This window comes from Girardinichthys multiradiatus, chromosome Y (assembly GCF_021462225.1).
Source record: "Girardinichthys multiradiatus isolate DD_20200921_A chromosome Y, DD_fGirMul_XY1, whole genome shotgun sequence".
In the NCBI taxonomy this organism is placed as follows: domain Eukaryota; kingdom Metazoa; phylum Chordata; class Actinopteri; order Cyprinodontiformes; family Goodeidae; genus Girardinichthys; species Girardinichthys multiradiatus.
This window is the reverse complement of record NC_061818.1, coordinates 8,128,500-8,146,948: the sequence shown is the minus strand read 5'-3', so window position 1 is coordinate 8,146,948 and position 18,449 is coordinate 8,128,500. Positions and strand designations below refer to the sequence as shown.

General features: G+C 39.2%; 1 protein-coding gene across 1 annotated transcript in view; it reads right to left on the bottom strand.

Annotated features, from left to right (window-relative positions):
- The window catches only part of LOC124864225 (voltage-dependent T-type calcium channel subunit alpha-1H-like), a 220,033-nt gene that overhangs the window by 27,891 nt on the left and 173,693 nt on the right, over positions 1-18,449 (bottom strand). Inside the window, exons 19-26 of the mRNA XM_047358911.1 lie at positions 15,230-15,601; positions 9,002-9,105; positions 7,256-7,379; positions 4,072-4,140; positions 3,782-3,966; positions 2,392-2,518; positions 2,075-2,200; positions 1,721-1,810 (exon numbers count right to left, since the gene is read on the bottom strand). Coding sequence (XP_047214867.1) covers positions 1,721-1,810; positions 2,075-2,200; positions 2,392-2,518; positions 3,782-3,966; positions 4,072-4,140; positions 7,256-7,379; positions 9,002-9,105; positions 15,230-15,601 — 1,197 coding nt within the window. The remainder of the gene's footprint in view (positions 1-1,720; positions 1,811-2,074; positions 2,201-2,391; positions 2,519-3,781; positions 3,967-4,071; positions 4,141-7,255; positions 7,380-9,001; positions 9,106-15,229; positions 15,602-18,449) is intronic.

Genomic DNA, 18,449 nt, shown 5'->3' with positions numbered 1-18,449 from the left:
TATATTTTAATACAAAGATGTTAGCTTAATGAAAAGTACTTTTAATACATGCATGAAGATTGTTATTTTCAAAAGGTACATTTAAACTGACAAAAGTATTATTGAAACACATAATTGCAGATAACTGTAGATAGCAAACTGCAGTATGTTGAACCACTTGTTAATCGTAATATTGATATTACATTTACTTTTTTAAATTCTTTTTTTATTTATTATTTTCTAGTATGATTAATTATCTGATAATACAGGTCCTTCTCAAAATATTAGCATATTGTGATGAAGTTCATTATTTTCCATAATGTCATGATAAAAATTTAACATTCATATATTTTAGATTCATTGCACACTAACTGAAATATTTCAGGTCTTTTATTGTCTTAATACGGATGATTTTGGCATACAGCTCATGAAAACCCAAAATTCCTATCTCACAAAATTAGCATATCATTAAAAGGGTCTCTAAACGAGCTATGAACCTAATCATCTGAATCAACGAGTTAACTCTAAACACCTGCAAAAGATTCCTGAGGCCTTTAAAACTCCCAGCCTGGTTCATCACTCAAAACCCCAATCATGGGTAAGACTGCCGACCTGACTGCTGTCCAGAAGGCCACTATTGACACCCTCAAGCAAGAGGGTAAGACACAGAAAGAAATTTCTGAACGAATAGGCTGTTCCCAGAGTGCTGTATCAAGGCACCTGAGTGGGAAGTCTGTGGGAAGGAAAAAGTGTGGCAGAAAACGCTGCACAACGAGAAGAGGTGACCGGACCCTGAGGAAGATTGTGGAGAAGGAAGGGCCGATTCCAGACCTTGGGGGACCTGCGGAAGCAGTGGACTGAGTCTGGAGTAGAAACATCCAGAGCCACCGTGCACAGGCGTGTGCAGGAAATGGGCTACAGGTGCCGCATTCCCCAGGTCAAGCCACTTTTGAACCAGAAACAGCGGCAGAAGCGCCTGACCTGGGCTACAGAGAAGCAGCACTGGACTGTTGCTCAGTGGTCCAAAGTACTTTTTTCGGATGAAAGCAAATTCTGCATGTCATTCGGAAATCAAGGTGCCAGAGTCTGGAGGAAGACTGGGGAGAAGGAAATGCCAAAATGCCAGAAGTCCAGTGTCAAGTACCCACAGTCAGTGACGGTCTGGGGTGCCGTGTCAGCTGCTGGTGTTGGTCCCCTGTGTTTTATCAAGGGCAGGGTCAATGCAGCTAGCTATCAGGAGATTTTGGAGCACTTCATGCTTCCATCTGCTGAAAAGCTTTATGGAGATCATGATTTCATTTTTCAGCACGACCTGGCACCTGCTCACAGTGCCAAAACCACTGGTAAATGGTTTACTGACCATGGTATCACTGTGCTCAATTGGCCTGCCAACTCTCCTGACCTGAACCCCATAGAGAATCTGTGGGATATTGTGAAGAGAACGTTGAGAGACTCAAGACCCAACACTCTGGATGAGCTAAATGCCGCTATCGAAGCATCCTGGGCCTCCATAAGACCTCAGCAGTGCCACAGGCTGATTGCCTCCATGCCACGCCGCATTGAAGCAGTCATTTCTGCAAAAGGATTCCCGACCAAGTATTGAGTGCATAACTGTACATGATTATTTGAAGGTTGACGTTTTTTGTATTAAAAACACTTTTATTTTATTGGTCGGATGAAATATGCTAATTCTGTGAGAATTAAAAAATTTATTATACTCCTGCAGATAAAATGTATATACCTGCTGATCCACCCCTACAGCGTCTAGTCCATCATACATGATGTTGACCCAGCCATCCTTACATGACAGGACAAACAACGACATCAAAGCCTGGAGACCAAAAACAGTTGTACTTTAGAAGATTTTCTCTGCGTGCATTAAACGTCTGTTGATAGTGCAATCATAAATCAAGCAAGATTTGGGCTTTATTTCACTGGGAAATGCACATTATACCAAAAAAAAAGAAAAAGCTGCATGGTATCATAGGAAAAAGAATATTAATCTCTGGCATGCTGACATGAATAGAAGACAGGTGCTAGCTTTTTACATTGTACATGCTTCATGTTATCTCAGACTCATTTGATTCATCCACACCTGAATCAAGTTGTCAAAATTGTACTTCCTTCGTATCCACTTGTAGTTGGCCTGTAGACAGTCTGACTTGTTTGTGACATTTCTTGTGTCCAGACCTTCACAGTGGTAAAACTTTCCTTTGAACAGCTAAAAAAACAGGCAAAAGAAAACAATAAAAAGGATACTTTTCAACTCCCTGAAGGTATGTTCACCTATGCAGTGCTCAGCATTGACATCTAAGCAATTTTGGGTGAAATAGCTCAGGAGAGAGCAGGGATGCAACTTGTGCATATGATGTATTGTAAGCTTGTGCGACTGCATAGTGAAACAGTGATTACCTGGACCCCCAAGATTCCAAACACAATGAAGAAGGCGCAGCAGATCAACACAATGTTCCCAATAGGTCTAAGAGAGGTGATGAGAGTCTCCACAACCAGCTTCAGTCCTGGGGCACGGCTGATCACCCTGGAACACACAGTCATGCACTCAGTAATGGACAATTTAAATAGAGTAGCGGCAGTTCACAGAAATGAATATTAAAATGATGGAAACAGGAAATGGGCGTGCACCTAAAAAATAAAACCAGAAGCAATAACTTGATTGTGTGCCCCCCCTAAGACAAAAAACTTTGTTGAATTTTCTGATTCAGTTTCAGCAGATATTCTTATCTGGTAGACATCTATCTGCATTCCACATCTTGACTTGGTAAAATTTACACTCTACACTGTATAAGTTATCCAAATATGTTAGATTGTGAGAACATACCATGTGCATAACCCTCTTTAGGTGAGCACATAGTTGTTTTGTCAGATTTTGCTCTGGATTCTAGCTAGACTGGCTTGGACTCACTTTGATGCTGAAAACCGATTCCTGCCTACCACCGGTTTTCTAGCAAACACTGATGTGCATGAGACACCAGAAGAAAGAGTAAGCCCAAAGCATAATGCTGAGACCACCATGTTTGAGATACAAAGTGTTGTGTTTGTGAGCCAAACATACAGTGGGAATTGTGGCTGAGAATCAAATTTTAGTTTTGTCAAACCAAAACCCATTCTCCTAAAGGTTTTTGGGAGATTATAGCTAGGTCTGGATATTTTAGAACAAAAGGCTACTGTCTTGAAATCTGTCTACTACCTGACTACAAACCTATAGAGGATACAGGAGAGTGTTTTTGACCCCTTGGCAGCCTCACTGAACAGTTTTTGTCTTGGTTTTCAGGAAGTCTTGTTTTCCCAATGCCACTATTGTACCAGTTGTTCCTGTACCATGGTGCATATTAAATGTTCTATATTTTCTTTATACCCTTCTACTGACAGGCTCCTTCTCTGCAGGCTGTGACTAAAGAATGTAAATGAGCAATTATCTGGAAAATCCTTCTAGGACAGTTGAATGTTATTTAATATTAAGTGAAAATATGAACTCAAGACTGAAATGCTGAAATTGATATTAAACAGAGCTTCGGCTGAGTATTGATTCATCAGGGTACACAGTAATACATCCAGTGTATTGCAGCTTACTTTAATCTTTTTATATTTAAATTTTTTTTATATATTTTCTCCAAACAGATTTTATTGATTTTTAGTCTAACTGTAAAGGATAATTGTGACTTTAAATATAAAACAAAGTTATGAAATCACTTATGCATTGTTTTATTCCTCAGAAACTTTACATTTTGACAGCATGTTGAAAGTATTTTACACCTTAGGCACAAATAGATACACTATGTACCTCAGAGGGCGAAGGGTACGTAGAAGACGAAGGACTCTGAGAATCCCCAGTATCCTGTTGGTACCAGTATAGGCCAGAGAGACCAGGATGTCCACCAGAGACACAAACACCAAGATTCCATCCAAAATGTTCCAACTGGACTTAAGATAGCTCTGATTCCCAAAGCAGAAACCAAGAGCTACAACCTGAGAAAACAATTAAAGGAATAGACAATTACTACCACAAAATTTCAGCCTCTGTCTATTTCTTTTTTACTTCACCGACATAAAAATAAAGCCTCTGATGTTTACCTTAATTGCCATTTCTGCTAGGAAGATTACAGTGAAAATATAGTTGGACACACCTAAAAACACTCGCTCCTAAATGGGAGAAAAAAAAGATTTAACCCAAGTAAGTGGACCAAATTACCTAAACAAGACGTTTCTGGTAATAACATATCCTGCTCTAAAAGCAGCAGGAGTTCTATTTACATCCATCAGCTGTATAAGTAAAAGGCATAAACTGTGAAAAGACTATTTTGGAAAGACAGTCACTTTCACTGTTTTAGAAGGTATGAACTATGATGTCACCTTAATTCAAGGATTTAAAAAAATCGTTTTTTTGGCTTTTCCCTTTCAGGGGTTGTCACAGTGAGTCAACTGTCTCCATCTAGCCCTATCTTCTGCATATTCTTTTTTCACACCCATTACCTTCCTGTGTCCTTGCACTTCGTCCATAAATCTCGTCTTTGGTCTTTCTCTAGGCCTCCCGCCTGGCATTTCCAGCCTCAGCATCATTCTACCGATGTACTCACATCCAGTGTACTCAGTCAATGGAGATTCCTGTCTAACTTAATTTGTCAACCCGTCCATCACCACAGCAAACAAGAAGGGTGTCAGAGCCAATCCTTGTTGCAGTTCCATTTCCACCTTAAACTCATATGTCAACCTACAGCACACCTCACCACTGTCTCACAGCTCTCATACATGTCCTGCACTACTTTGACTTAACTCTCTGCTATTCCAGACCTTGTCATGCAATACCATAGTTTCTCTCTCGGCACCCTGTCATGTGCTTCTCTAGATCTACAAAAACATAATGCAGCTCACTCTGACCTTCTCTGTACTTCTGTATCAACAATCTCAAAGCAAATACTGTATCTGTAGTACTTTATGACATGAAACCACACTGCTGGAAGCACCTCCTGGTCACCCATAGCCTGTCTAAACTCTTACCTGAAAGCCACACAACTTTCTTCCTTTTTCAGTTTCCACCACTATGTCCTCTGCTCTTCCTTTGTTCTCTTCATCTTCCTCATCATAAGAGTCACTCTACACACCACCATCTTATGCTCTCTGACAACACTCTTTCCCAACACTATCTTGCAGTCACTGAGTTTCTTCAGAATGCATTGTCTACAGAAGATGTAATCCACCTGTGTGCTCCTACCTCCATTCTTGTAAGTCACCCTGTGTTCCTACCTTTTCTGAAAGAAAGTATTGACTACAGCCATTTCATCCTCTTTGCAAAGTCTACCACTACCTGTCCTTCTGCATTCCTGTTCTGAATACCAAACCTGCCCATCACTTCCTCATCACCTCTGTTTCCTGCTCCGACATGTCCATTGAGATCTGCACCAATCACCACTCTCTCACCTTTGGACATATTTTGCATCACTTCATCTGACTCACTCCAGAATTTCTACTTCTCCCACAACTCATATCCTGCCTGTGGGGCATAGCCACTAACAACATATAACATTACACCTTTAATTTTCTAAATGTAGACTCATCAACTAATCTGACACCTTTTTCACCTCCAGAACATTCTTGGCAAACATCTCCTTCAAGATAACTCCTACACCATTTCTCTTCCCATCCACACCATGGTAGAACAGCTTTCAATCTACTCCTAAGTTGCTAGCCTTGCTACCTTTCCACCTGGTCTCTTGAACGTCCACCTTCCTCCTCTGCCTCATGTCAGCCAACTCTTCAGCTTTTCCTATCATAGTCCCAACATTCAAATCCCTACTCTCAGTCCTTGACTCTTGCCTGCCCTCTTCTCTATCTGCCTATGGAGCCATCTTCCTCCTTTTCTTTTTTGCTAACCAACAGCAGCCTAATGTCCACCAGTACCATGTTTGTCACCAGCATCAACGGAGATTGATGCATGGAGATCACTTTCTTGACTCACATGGTAGATGTGGCAAACGTTTTATGCTGAATGCCCTTCCTGACGCAACCCTCAGCATTTATCTGTACATACATACATACATACATACAGGGGTTGGACAATGAAACTGAAACACCTGTCATTTTAGTGTGGGAGCTTTCATGGCTAAATTGGACCAGCCTGGTAGCCAGTCTTCATTGATTGCACATTGCACCAGTAAGAGCAGAGTGTGAAGGTTCAATTAGCAGGGTAAGAGCACAGTTTTGCTCAAAATATTGAAATGCAAACGACATTGCACGGTATCCAGGGTAATGTCAGCATACCACCAAGAAGGACGAACCACATCCAACAGGATTAACTGTGGACGCAAGAGGAAGCTGTCTGAAAGGCATGTTCGGTGCTCAACTCTCCTGTTTCCACCAGAACTGTCCGTTGGGAGCTCCACAGGGTCAATATACACGGCCGGGCTGCTATAGCCAAACCTTTGGTCACTCATGCCAATGCCAAACGTCGGTTTCAATGGTGCAAGGAGCGCAAATCTTACGCTGTGGACAACGTGAAATATGTATTGTTCTCTGATGAGTCCACCTTTACTGTTTTCCCCACATCCGGGAGAGTTACGGTGTGGAGAAGCCCCAAAGAAGCGTACCACTCAGACTTTTGCATGCCCAGAGTGAAGCATGGGAGTGGATCAGTGATGGTTTGGGCTGCCATATCATGGCATTCCCTTGGCCCAATACTTGTGCTAGATGGGCGGGTCACTGCCAAGGACTACCGAACCATTCTTGAGGACCATGTGCATCCAATGGTTCAAACATTGTATCCTGAAGGCGGTGCCGTGTATCAGGATGACAATGCACCAATACACACAGCAAGACTGGTGAAAGATTGGTTTGATGAACATGAAAGTGAAGTTGAACATCTCCCATGGCCTGCACAGTCACCAGATCTAAATATTATTGAGCCACTTTGGGGTGTTTCGGAGGAGCGAGTCAGGAAATGTTTTCCTCCACCAGGATCACGTAGTGACCTGGCCACTATCCTGCAAGAAGAATGGCTTAAAATCCCTCTGACCACTGTGCAGGACTTGTATATGTCATTCCCAAGACGAATTGACGCCGTATTGGCCACAAAAGGAGGCCCTACACCATACTAATAAATTATTGTGGTCTAAAACCAGGTGTTTCAGTTTAATTGTCCAACCCCTGTATATATATATATATATATATATATAGAAATGTATGAAATTCACTGTCTAAAAAAGAAATACGGACTGTGTGTGGACAAAAATGATTGTGTAAGCTCTGTTTGTTTGTGACTCACCGAGCTGTGAGGTTGTATATCAGGCCTCTCCAAAGCGATAGTGATGCAATTGAGGAAGATGAAAACCAGAACCACGTGGTCGAACAATTTGTGAGTGATCACCGCTTGGCACCACACACGTACTCTAAACAGACACAGAGTCATATATAAAATACCTACTGTTGGTCTGGGCTATGAACCAAACATTTGTAAGAAGGAAAACATAAAACCCCACCTAAATGGAACATAAAGATTAGAAGTTGAGGAAAAGGTGGAATGAAAAAGTAAAAGGGGACATATCATGCAAAATCCACTTTTTTAGCCTTTAAATACATTTTGTTCAGTACTTGGAGTCTGTATGAGTGCAGAAAAGTTGACTTTAGTCTCTAGGTGTTGCAGAGATATCGTTATATTGTGTTTGGGTCATATTTTTCAGTCAGTTCAGTTTACTCTATCATCTGTTACATTTTTCCAACTGTTTCGTCACAGTATTTGCTGCAGAACAACTCAATAAGGTCATGGACTTCTGGCTGATCAATTTCATGTATCTGCCATATCCATTTTTCACTGTGATATTATAGTCCAAGTTAAAGTATGCCGTAGCTACAAGAGGATAAGTTTGGTTTGGTTGTTGGATGTACCAACACACACAATTCATTACACCATTCCCAGCATCAGAACCTCTTTGAAGTACCTGGTTCAATATTACTTTTCATTAAAATCTACGCACATCACTGGGGAATTTCCTATTTCCCCCATTTCAAGGACGAGTGCCTTCAGCAACCTCCACCAGTTTTAAGAAGGATTTGCTGAAAGACTTCCCTCTGTCTATGGAAGCGTCGGAGAGAGTAAAGCCGTAAGCTGCAAATAATGCTAAAATGACAACTAACTTTATTTTAGACATGAATTTACTGTGTTGATATGACGTCCTTTCCATTGTGTTTGTAACAGTATCATCATGCCTTCTGCTTATGTTATTGTGGTGTGCTGCTTTGAGCTCCTTGGGGACATAACTGTCAATAGTATTAATACATAAACAGTTTTGCGTTGTTTTTGTCGTTTTTGTCTTGTTTCAGCAGTGTTATTTAATTGTTATCAAACTACATAATAGCCGAACGGGTTAAAGTGCAGCGTTCGTTGACCTCGAGTGGGGCGGGTGTGAAGAGCCTTTAACAGCGTTAAAAGAGGCCGCACCAAACCGAGTTGCTCTCAGACGTACCTCAGAACTGGGGTAAAAGAGGCGCCTGTGGAGCTACACAGCTATACACCACAACTTAATGATAAAGTGTGAAAAGGAAGGATTTAAAAGCATTATATGTCCCCTTTTGTGACAATTTGGACAGATATAATTCCACAAATTTGTATAACACAAACTTCACAGAGAAATTGCCTAGTAAATTAAACGGTTTTCACCTTGATTGGCCTTGAGAAGCAATTAGTTGGCCAGAAAATTAATCATCTGATATTTTCTCTAATCACTGAAGGCACTGTACTAAATGCTACCTCAGACTGAAAGGAGTACAGCAAAGTTGATGTGTGTTTATTATTTTCAACTTTAGCTTCTGTCATTTCTGGAAGATGTAGATCTAATTTTCTAGGAAATAAACACAGAAACAGCTGTTTTAGTAATGCTATGCTAACTGCGCTATTCATGAATGCAATATTTCTTAGTTTGGTGGCTGTGTAAAATGTCTGCTAAAATGCGTTTATTTTTTATTATGTTTTCATTATTAATGATGATTTCATATATAGAAGAGTAGGTCTTACGGGCTGTCTGGGGCGAACAAATACAGCGTCCAGCTTTCATGTTCCTTACACCAGCGAGGTTTCATGTTATGGAGCTCCCTCCTGATCCAGTAGCAGAAAGGACTCTGCAGCAATGAGATGACACACATCAACGTAATTGTCAGCAGCCACAACCATATTCTTTGTTATTCACTATTGCAAGCTATAAACAGCCACAATCTCTATTAAACTGCTGTTTGCATCATGATGGCAAGTTGTAAAATCTTTACTACGACTAACACTTTCATCCTGTTTATTACCTACTATGAAAATGTTATCTAATTCAGAAAACAGCAGACAAGTTGCTTATCAAACAAGTCACTTTAGCAGCACAATGATTTTAAAGCCTAACAAAGGCTTTTATGATGAATCTGGATTTTTGTGTATTGAGTGACTCCCTGAGCATCCTCTTCATGAGACTGTCCTACAACAACAGAGTGTCTTCAGTCAGAGGCTTCTTCAGATCTGCTGTAAGACGGAGCACTACAGGAGATCCTTCCTGCCCACAGCCATCAGCATCTACAACAGCTCTTTGAGGAAACCCTCATAATGAGCTACAACAACATTTAATTTCCCTTTGGGATTAATAAAGTATTTTTGAATTTGAATTGAATTGAATTAATCGCTTTGTCAATATAAATTGAATTACAAAGAACCTGAAACAATAAAGAAACAATCAAAGCCATAATGTGTCTTGGCAATTGTAAACTTCTATCTAGTCATGTTTTGCCTGAAGTTACCATAAATCAGCACAGATGATTTCAAACATTTATTTTGTTGAGTACATTTGTCTTGTAGTTTCTGAAACCTAAAATACAAAGTATATGTCATCTTGTATTATATTCTGCTTAAAAACTGTGGTGAATTTGTGCCTTTCTCAAATATAAACTTTCGAACACTTTGTTGTTCACTTCACTTGTCCAGTCAAAGCAAATTCCTGAACCTGAAAAAGATGAGGACTATATGACCCCAGAGTTTTTATGCTTCAAGTGTCTTTTCTGAGTTCTTGTCAAAATTAGTTTCAGTCTTACTTCTTATTTTACAAATTGAGAAACGTAGGAATCGTTTAACTAATTCATTACGGTCATTACTTTAAATATTGGTCATTGATTGTGTCCAACCTTGAATGTGCATATTGTGTTTTACTGAGTCAATGCGAGTAATATCATTAAGAATACAGGAGAATGGCTGGGTTCAAGACATTGTCCTGAAATAATTGTCATGGTTAAAGTGAGACAGTTGATAATGTTTTCTGGTAATCTCTAGATCCTAGATAGCATTTCTGATACTTTAAGGAAGCATTTTTTTAAATTAAAATATCTGCATTTGGGTGGTCCTTTACTTCCACCTGACTTGGTTACCCCAGACAAGAGATTGAATATTAGTACATCATTACTAACAGCAGGTCAGAAGAGGAAGATTCACACCTGTACCCTCAAGTGTGCCATCTGAACCCTAAGGTTGAGTGATCAAACAACCCAGGTTTGACTGTTTTGGAAAACTCTTCTTGTTAGCACCAAATGTTCATCTATCGTTGTGCAAAATTCTTGTAAGACTTTGTTTTGAAAATGTCATCATACACCTGCTTCAACAAGCCCACTGTCACCTGGATAAAGTATGCAGCACTTTAAGGGATCATGTTTCTTTAATTTCTCCAGTGGATTTAACTCATTTCAGTCCAGTTTACAATCTCAAAAACTCATAATGAATACCTGACAAATTGACTGTGAGATTAAAACTATGTCTGGCCAGGTGATCTTCAGCACAGATGCACAACAGGGCAATGTACTTTTGCCACTCTTTTTTACCCTGTAAACCCTCAAACCAGTACAAGTCTGAGTCCTGTTGTGTGCAAAAACCCTCAGATGACTCAGCAGTTGTAGGTTGTATCAAAGATGGATAAGGGACTTGAAACAGACAGCTAGTTGACCGCTTTGTGGCATAGTGTGGGAACAATCAACTCGTATTGAATGTGAACAAATGAAATGAAATGGTTGTAGATTCCAGGAGACACAGTTATGCCAACCAATATTTCTATAATGGGAGAAGAAGTTGAGATTAGGGAGGGGCATAAATACATTAGTATTCACTGGTGACACAACAATGAAGCTGTATACAATAAGTGACTTAGCAGAATCTATTTTTTGAGGAAGGCTAGGTCCTTCAGTGTTTGCAGCAAAATGCAACTTATCTTCTGACTCTGTTGTGGAGAGTGCAACCTCTTCTGCATTTAGCTGTTGGGGTTGCAGCATCAGAGTCAGTGACTTAAGGAGATTTAACAAACTGATAAAAAAAAAGGCTGGCTCTGTTCTGGGACCTGCTGTGGAACCCTGGAGAAGATTTGACAAAAAAGGATGATTTATAGAAAAAATACATATTGGACAACCCTGAGCATACTCTTGATGTAATTCAACAAGAGAGTGTCTTCAGTCATCTACAGGAAATCCTCCTGCCCAAAGCTATCATTATCTACTATTTGAAGAAACTTGAATAGTTTGGGTTAGAACAACATTTAATTTCCTTTTGGGATCAAAGGATTTCTCAACTGAATAGGCTCCTGAAAATGTATAGATTTTGATCAATTTGAAAGTATTTCCTACTAATTAAATTTTTATTTGATTTGAGAATCAGTATTTTGATCAGTCAGTGTTAGAGGACTTTGTGTTAGTTTTAAATTTATTTTTATTCATCTACTGTATTTATACTATTCATCTTACAGTTGATCAGTAGCCAATAGACACTGATTGACTGGTAATAAAAAATATTCATGATTACTTCAGAGATTAGTTCTTATGAGTCGTTCCATCCTAATTAAAATGTTGATTATTTTTGCAATGATTATAAATAAATCTTAAATCCTGACAAATGTACTTACATCTCCTGAGTATTAACTTTATGTGATAAATGTAGCTCCCTGCATAAGAGGAAGTTTATTCTTTAGATATGTGTTCCTTGAAAGAGATATGAGGTAGATTGATTTATTATCTTTTTATTCTTTTTAATATAATTAACTTTTGTTAACTCATCTACAAGAATGAAAACATCTTTGGCAGTATACAATTCAGAGACAAATTATTTCGTACCAAGTTATAAATCCAGCCTTATACACAAAATCGTTTAAAAATGTTGTTTACATGTTTTTGAAAACAAGACCCCCCTGATACTGAATGACGAGTGAAGTAGAGATGCCCTTACAAGATAAAACTCAAACAAGGCATCCCTTGAGCTTGTTTCAAAGTGCTGCTGATGTTAGCTAGTCCCCTTTTACATCTATAGGTGCACACTAAACATGTGTTTCTTTGCATAATGAGGATGAGATAATTGGACCATAACAGGTGGACTTTAAACTCAGCAAGTGCACAAGCTCAGAACAGAACTCATTAAAGTTTGCAATAAAACAAACAAGAAAGCTTAGGTCCACAGCTTTTGTACTTTAGGATTCTAATTAAAAACAGCCCAGAGTCAAGCCTCCCAGACTCTGCTTTTTGGGCACACAGGCACTTATGTGAGAATGTGTACATCTGAGTGCCTTCTGTGTGTGTGTGTGTGTGTGTGTGTGTGTTTGTGTACTCAAGTGTCAGTGTGTAAATGAAAAGGACCTGCTGCTTACAAGTTTTTGGAGCTGAGATCTTAAGTCTGTGACACTGACATTTACAGAGAACATCCTGCTCACATCTCTCTTAGCACACAATAGCACAATCCCCACACAACCACACCCATACATCCATATAATGCCTATAATAAGATGCAATCAGTATGTACCCGGGGGGGAGAGGCCTTTTGTTTCGGTGTATTTTACGGTATTATGAACTGAATTTGGAGCCAATAAAACCCTGAGAAATGTTACAACACAGGTCAGATATAACCAACGAGGGAGTAAATAGAACTAGGCACGTTCACAAATGTTCACAAATGTTTTCAACTGCCTTCAACCCTGTGATAAAACAATTACCGCCCCAGTCAGTCAATTAAAGCATGACAATTGCATCATAAACACACAAACAGACACACACACACACACACACACACACACACACACACATACACACACAAATACTGCAGAGCCATTCAAGAGAAAAAGAGAAGTATGATTGTGGGTAAAAAAAAAAAAAACTAGTTATCTGATCCTCTACAGATCTCAAATTTAGGAAATTACAACCTATGATGTAGAACGACCCAATGTATTACTGACTGACCACACACTAGGACAAAATGTAGAGGGATTTTTATGCAATATTGACTATTAGCTGGGATTCAGAAGCTTGTTTCAAACTTCAAATTTCACCTCTTCTTTACTTCAGTGTTTCAATTTGTTATTATTTGGGGTTACAGATTCATGCGCATCTGCCAAAATGTCCCAAATGATAATTTTTATTCTTATCTGGAGTTTCTCTTAGCTACTGCAGCACTCTGAGAGTTCCATTTTTACTAAATCTTTTGTACTGTGCCTTGCAAATATATTTATACACCCATTCTACATTTTGTAATGTATTTAAATGTATTTTATGCAATAGACCTATAAAAAGCGAAGAACAGTTGTGAAATGGAAGGAAAAGTATTCATTGTTATGAATTTAAAAATCTGTAAAGTGTGGTGTGCTTGTATTAAGCACCTTTAAGTCAATACATTTTAGCACAACCTTTCACTGCACTTACGCAGGCTGAAGAGCGTCTTTGAGCAACAATTTTAAAATGTTGCCACAGATTCTCACTTGGAATTAGGTCTTGACTTTGACTTTGATGTAAACTATTCCAGTAAAGAATAGGAACCTCCTTCCGAGACTCATATTGTTTGCAGCCTCTGAAAGTTTTTTTTTTCTTTTTTCCCAGGATTGCCTTGTAACTCCATCCATCATCCCAAAACAGTTTCCCCATCCGGGTTGAAGAAAAGCATCCCCAAATCATGATGCTACCACCATTGTGTATCGCTGTGTGAATAAGTGTGTTTATAATGTTGTGTTGTGTTATTTTTCTTTCACACATCACAGTTTATATGTATAGCAAAACACAAAATGTCCTACTTTCTTCCACGTTTCTATTGGACAGCTTTTTAAAACCATTCTTTCACAAGGGAGGTTTAGTGTAGAGCCCAATAACTGCTGACAGATTCTCTCACCTAGCTGTGAATCTCTACTGCAGCTCTAGAGTAACCAAGGGCCTCTTAGCTGCTTCTCTGAATAATGCTCTTCTTGCCTGGTCTATCAGATTAGGTGGAAGGTCATCTCTTGCTAGGTTTGCAGTTGTGCATCATTCAAATTTTAGGTAATGGATTGAACAGCATTTTTGTGAGGTTTTCAAAGCTTGGGATACTGTTTTTATAACTCTGCTTAAAACCTCTCCACAACTTTATCCTCAACTTTTCTCGTGTGTTTCTTTGTTTTCACAATGCTTCTTGTTAACTAACATTCTCTAAGGCCCTCACAGAACATTTTTATTTATACTGAGTTTAAATTACACAGAGTTGGACTCTGTTTACTAATTAGGTGACTTCTAAAGACAATTTGTGGTACTAGATTTTGGGTATCAAAGTAATAATACCCGAATACAACTGCATGTATTACATGCAAATACACTTTTCAGTTTTGTATTTAAAAGATAAATAAAACTATGTATTATTTTCTGTTTACAATAATGCACTAATTTAGATTGAACTAGCACTAGCACATGAAACACGTTAAAGATTTTAATCGTAGTGTAACAAAATGCGAAAACGTTCATGAGGTATGAATAGGCTCCGTATGTTTGGAATCACTGTATGATCTTGTATAAATGACCAAATTGTAGACAAGCTTCAGCTGAAAGACCAATGGCTTCACATTTGACTTTAGAATACTTTGGTGCACAAAGTAATTACTTAATGACTATCTTCTGGATGCCAAACAAACCTAAATCATTACCCCTCCACCACCATGTTGACAGAATGGTTTGTTGGTGCTGTTGAGTTTGTTTTTTTTACAAACCTGGCAATGCCAAACCTTTCCACTAGTGTCAGGTGTGACTGTTGCTGTGTTTATCTTTGAGAGACAACATTCATCTCCTTCCATTTAAAAACAAAAACAAATTTAGAAATGTGTGCTTAATTGCAAACAAGCAAATAAAAGGTTCGTATAATACACGTAACTGGTCCAATCCCGGAGACCTGCGAACACTGCTCTTACATCGCTGCTGAGTTCCTATGTTATTTCAAAAGCTGAGAGTGATGATAACTTACGTCTTCATCTAAGTCATCATCCGATGTGAAGTCATCTTTATGATCTGAACTTCCATTTGTGTCATATGCCCCAGTCCTCCCATAGCAGTCGCCATACTCTGCAATTCTGGAAGGGCAAAGAGAAGATGCCCGCAGCTGCTCTAATGACTCCAGCTTTAGTCTGTTGTTTACCCCAGCTTCCTCCAGTTCTTCCTGGCATTCTTCTTCTTCACCACCTTCTCCAGACAATAAACTTTCCCTTTCTCCGCTGGTGTCTCGCCTTTTGAGGCTCGGTGCTCTCCCCAGGCTGTTCCAGCTGGACCGCCGACTTCCCCATGAGCTGATGGAACCACGGAGAGGAAGAGGTGAGCGTCTTCCAGGGTTTGAGAGACTCTGCATGGAGGAAATAGGGTTAAGTATTTAGTTTTTGTATGAATATGTACTAGCTGCTGTATATTTCCCGGTCTTTCCAATAATAAAATGTCTGATAATAGAATTGCAATCAGAATTTCAATACTGTTATAAGAAAAGTTGAGTCATGAATTCTTGGAATGTGTTATTGTTTTTTGCTAATATTTCTTTTTTGGGCTTGGCTAGGTATTGAATCACAATTTCTGAATAATTTGGCTGAAGATGTTTTTATTATCTTTTGAGATAATGGTATTATTGTCAGGGTTTTTTAATTGCACTGCAGACAAGCATGATAAATCAGTGCCTTTCTATTTCTTAGAGTTGAAATGAAAAAAAAAAGCCTGCTCAACCAGCTGTGATTTAACCTTCAAGCACAATTAAGATTTTTCTCCAAAGGTTTTAAGCGCAAGAGCATTACGCCTCTTCTGCTTGTGGTCATAAGTGGTCAGTCAACTGTGTAGGAAAGTAATGGAGAAAACTGACTTTGCAATACCACAAAAGCAGAGAGAGCTATGGCTTTGTTATGCTAGCAGTAGCATCCATTACTCTTGTGTTACAGTTTTGAAAAAGAATATTTGCATTAAACAAGTATGCCTGGTTTTCAAAAAAAAGAAAAAACATCACAGTTAATGCGCGACAATGTTTTGAATGATTTAAAGTGTTATTAGTTCTAAGGAACATTGTGCAGCTTTTTCTTTGGATCTGTCAAAGGCTTTTGACACAGTCACCAAACTGTCAAATGGTCAGTCAGTCAGTCATTTTCTACCGCTTATTCCATAGTGGGTCGCTGGGGAGCTGGTGCCTATCTCCAGCAGTCTATGGGCGAGAGGCGGGGTACACCCTGGACAGGTCGCCAGTCCATCGCAGGGCAACACACAAACAACCATGCACACACTCATTCATACACCTAAGGGCAATTTAGAGTGACCAATTAACCTAACAGGCATGTCTTTGGACTGTGGGAGGAAGCCAGAGTACCTGGTGAGAACCCACGCATGCATGGGGAGAACATGCAAACTCCATGCAGAAAGATTCCCGGACGGGAACTGAACCCAGGACCTTCTTGCTGCAAGGCAACAGTGCAGCCCCTGTCAAATGGTTTGGAAACTAAAATAATGTGCTTTTCTAAATCAAAGAATACAGAACATTATGCTTATCAAATTGAATCAATACATAATAAGATGATGAAATGAGTCTCAGATTATAAAATACACGAAAACCTGTCTTTTAAACATGGCAGACATCATAAACACTGACAAAAAAACACTGTCAAATTGAGATGTTACTATAGAAATTGTTCTTAAACTTGTTTCTCTCAATGTGGTTCATTTAACATGATTAAGGACTGTTTGAGTACTAATTGTGCATGTACTGTTACAGCTGAAAAGCTGCTGGTGATTTGAGAGCTCTGGCATAAATTGCCAATTGTTTTATAACTACTTTGTTTTATGCTTGCTTCAACTTGCTTCAACTTGTGTTGCTGCCTTAGCCTTGACACATTTTCCAAAGGGATTTTAAATCTTAATAGGATTATTTCTGGTAAAAAATCAGTTACATAAAAGCAATAAGCAATTCAAGGAAATTAGGTTAAGTACTGTCTTTTGCAATAAACCATTTCCATAGACTTAGAATCAAAAGTTACCGATGAGAGTGAACAGAGGTGTGATGGCATCTTTTCACAGATGTTTGAGAAGTATCTTCAAATCTCAGTCTTTACTATAATAAAATTTTGATCACAAATCTGAGTAAAATTTGTTAAACTCTCAATTTTGTACAGATAAATATGCTAACAAAATCTAACAATACCCGGTTGTTTGTTTTTTCTAGGTCTTAATTAGAAAGGGACTAATTATTGGTACCAAGGTACAGCCTTAACACTAGAACTCCCAGGGCCGTCACTTTGATGCCATAACTCTGGTTTTTTAAAACTGTTATCTTCCTGGCATCCTGACATTTTCTAAACCTGTGTCTTGTGTATTCCTGTGTCTCTATTTAAAAAAAATAACAAAGTAAATAAAAGATCTAAGTGTTTCTACTTCTAGCTGCCACAGCCGCTATTTTGACAGCCCTATTATTTACATTGATTTTTCTTTTCCCGCGGCTGAGTATACGCCCGAGTGTTGCCTAGCCACCGCCACTCTAGAACGCTGTCCGAGAAGGAGATTGCTAGCATCCTACAAATGGATTTTCAATTCAAGAAGCAGTGGAAATGCTTCAAAAATTAGATGAGTGTGATTCTGGGGGTGAGAGGGATGAGAGTGAGGCTCCCCCAGCTAAAAAAAAGACGAGTCGTCCCATCAGCAGGAGGTGGTGACGCATTATTTTAAGGTAGTAAAAGACTAGCCTATGTAATGATTTTATCATTTTAGGCTATAGTTTACAGATTAGTAAACTAATAATCTATATACTGTGTATATAGCAACAGTGCCACAATCAGCGCAAGTTAAGAGAAAGGGAGACAAGTCAGGTGCCCACTCCCTAGCTACAAACCGAGCAATCCAGCTCACTGGCAGGAGAAAAACTACAAATCAAGGTACTGACAATGAACAAAGAAATAAACAATAAGTTAGGCCATAGATAGGTATAGTAGCCTAATAACAATGATCTATTCGGCGCTTTACAGATTTTTCATCACAAGACGAGCACACACCTGAGAAGGAGGAGGAGATAGGAAAGGATGACACTGTGTGGAGAGTGGTAGGGGAGGAAGATAGAAGAGGGTGGCATCAGAGCCAGAATGCATTGACAGAGGCAGAGGGACCCACTATGTACGCGAAGCACCAGAACCGATGCCTAGACCGCATTCCTCTACTTGCTGGATGCTGAAATC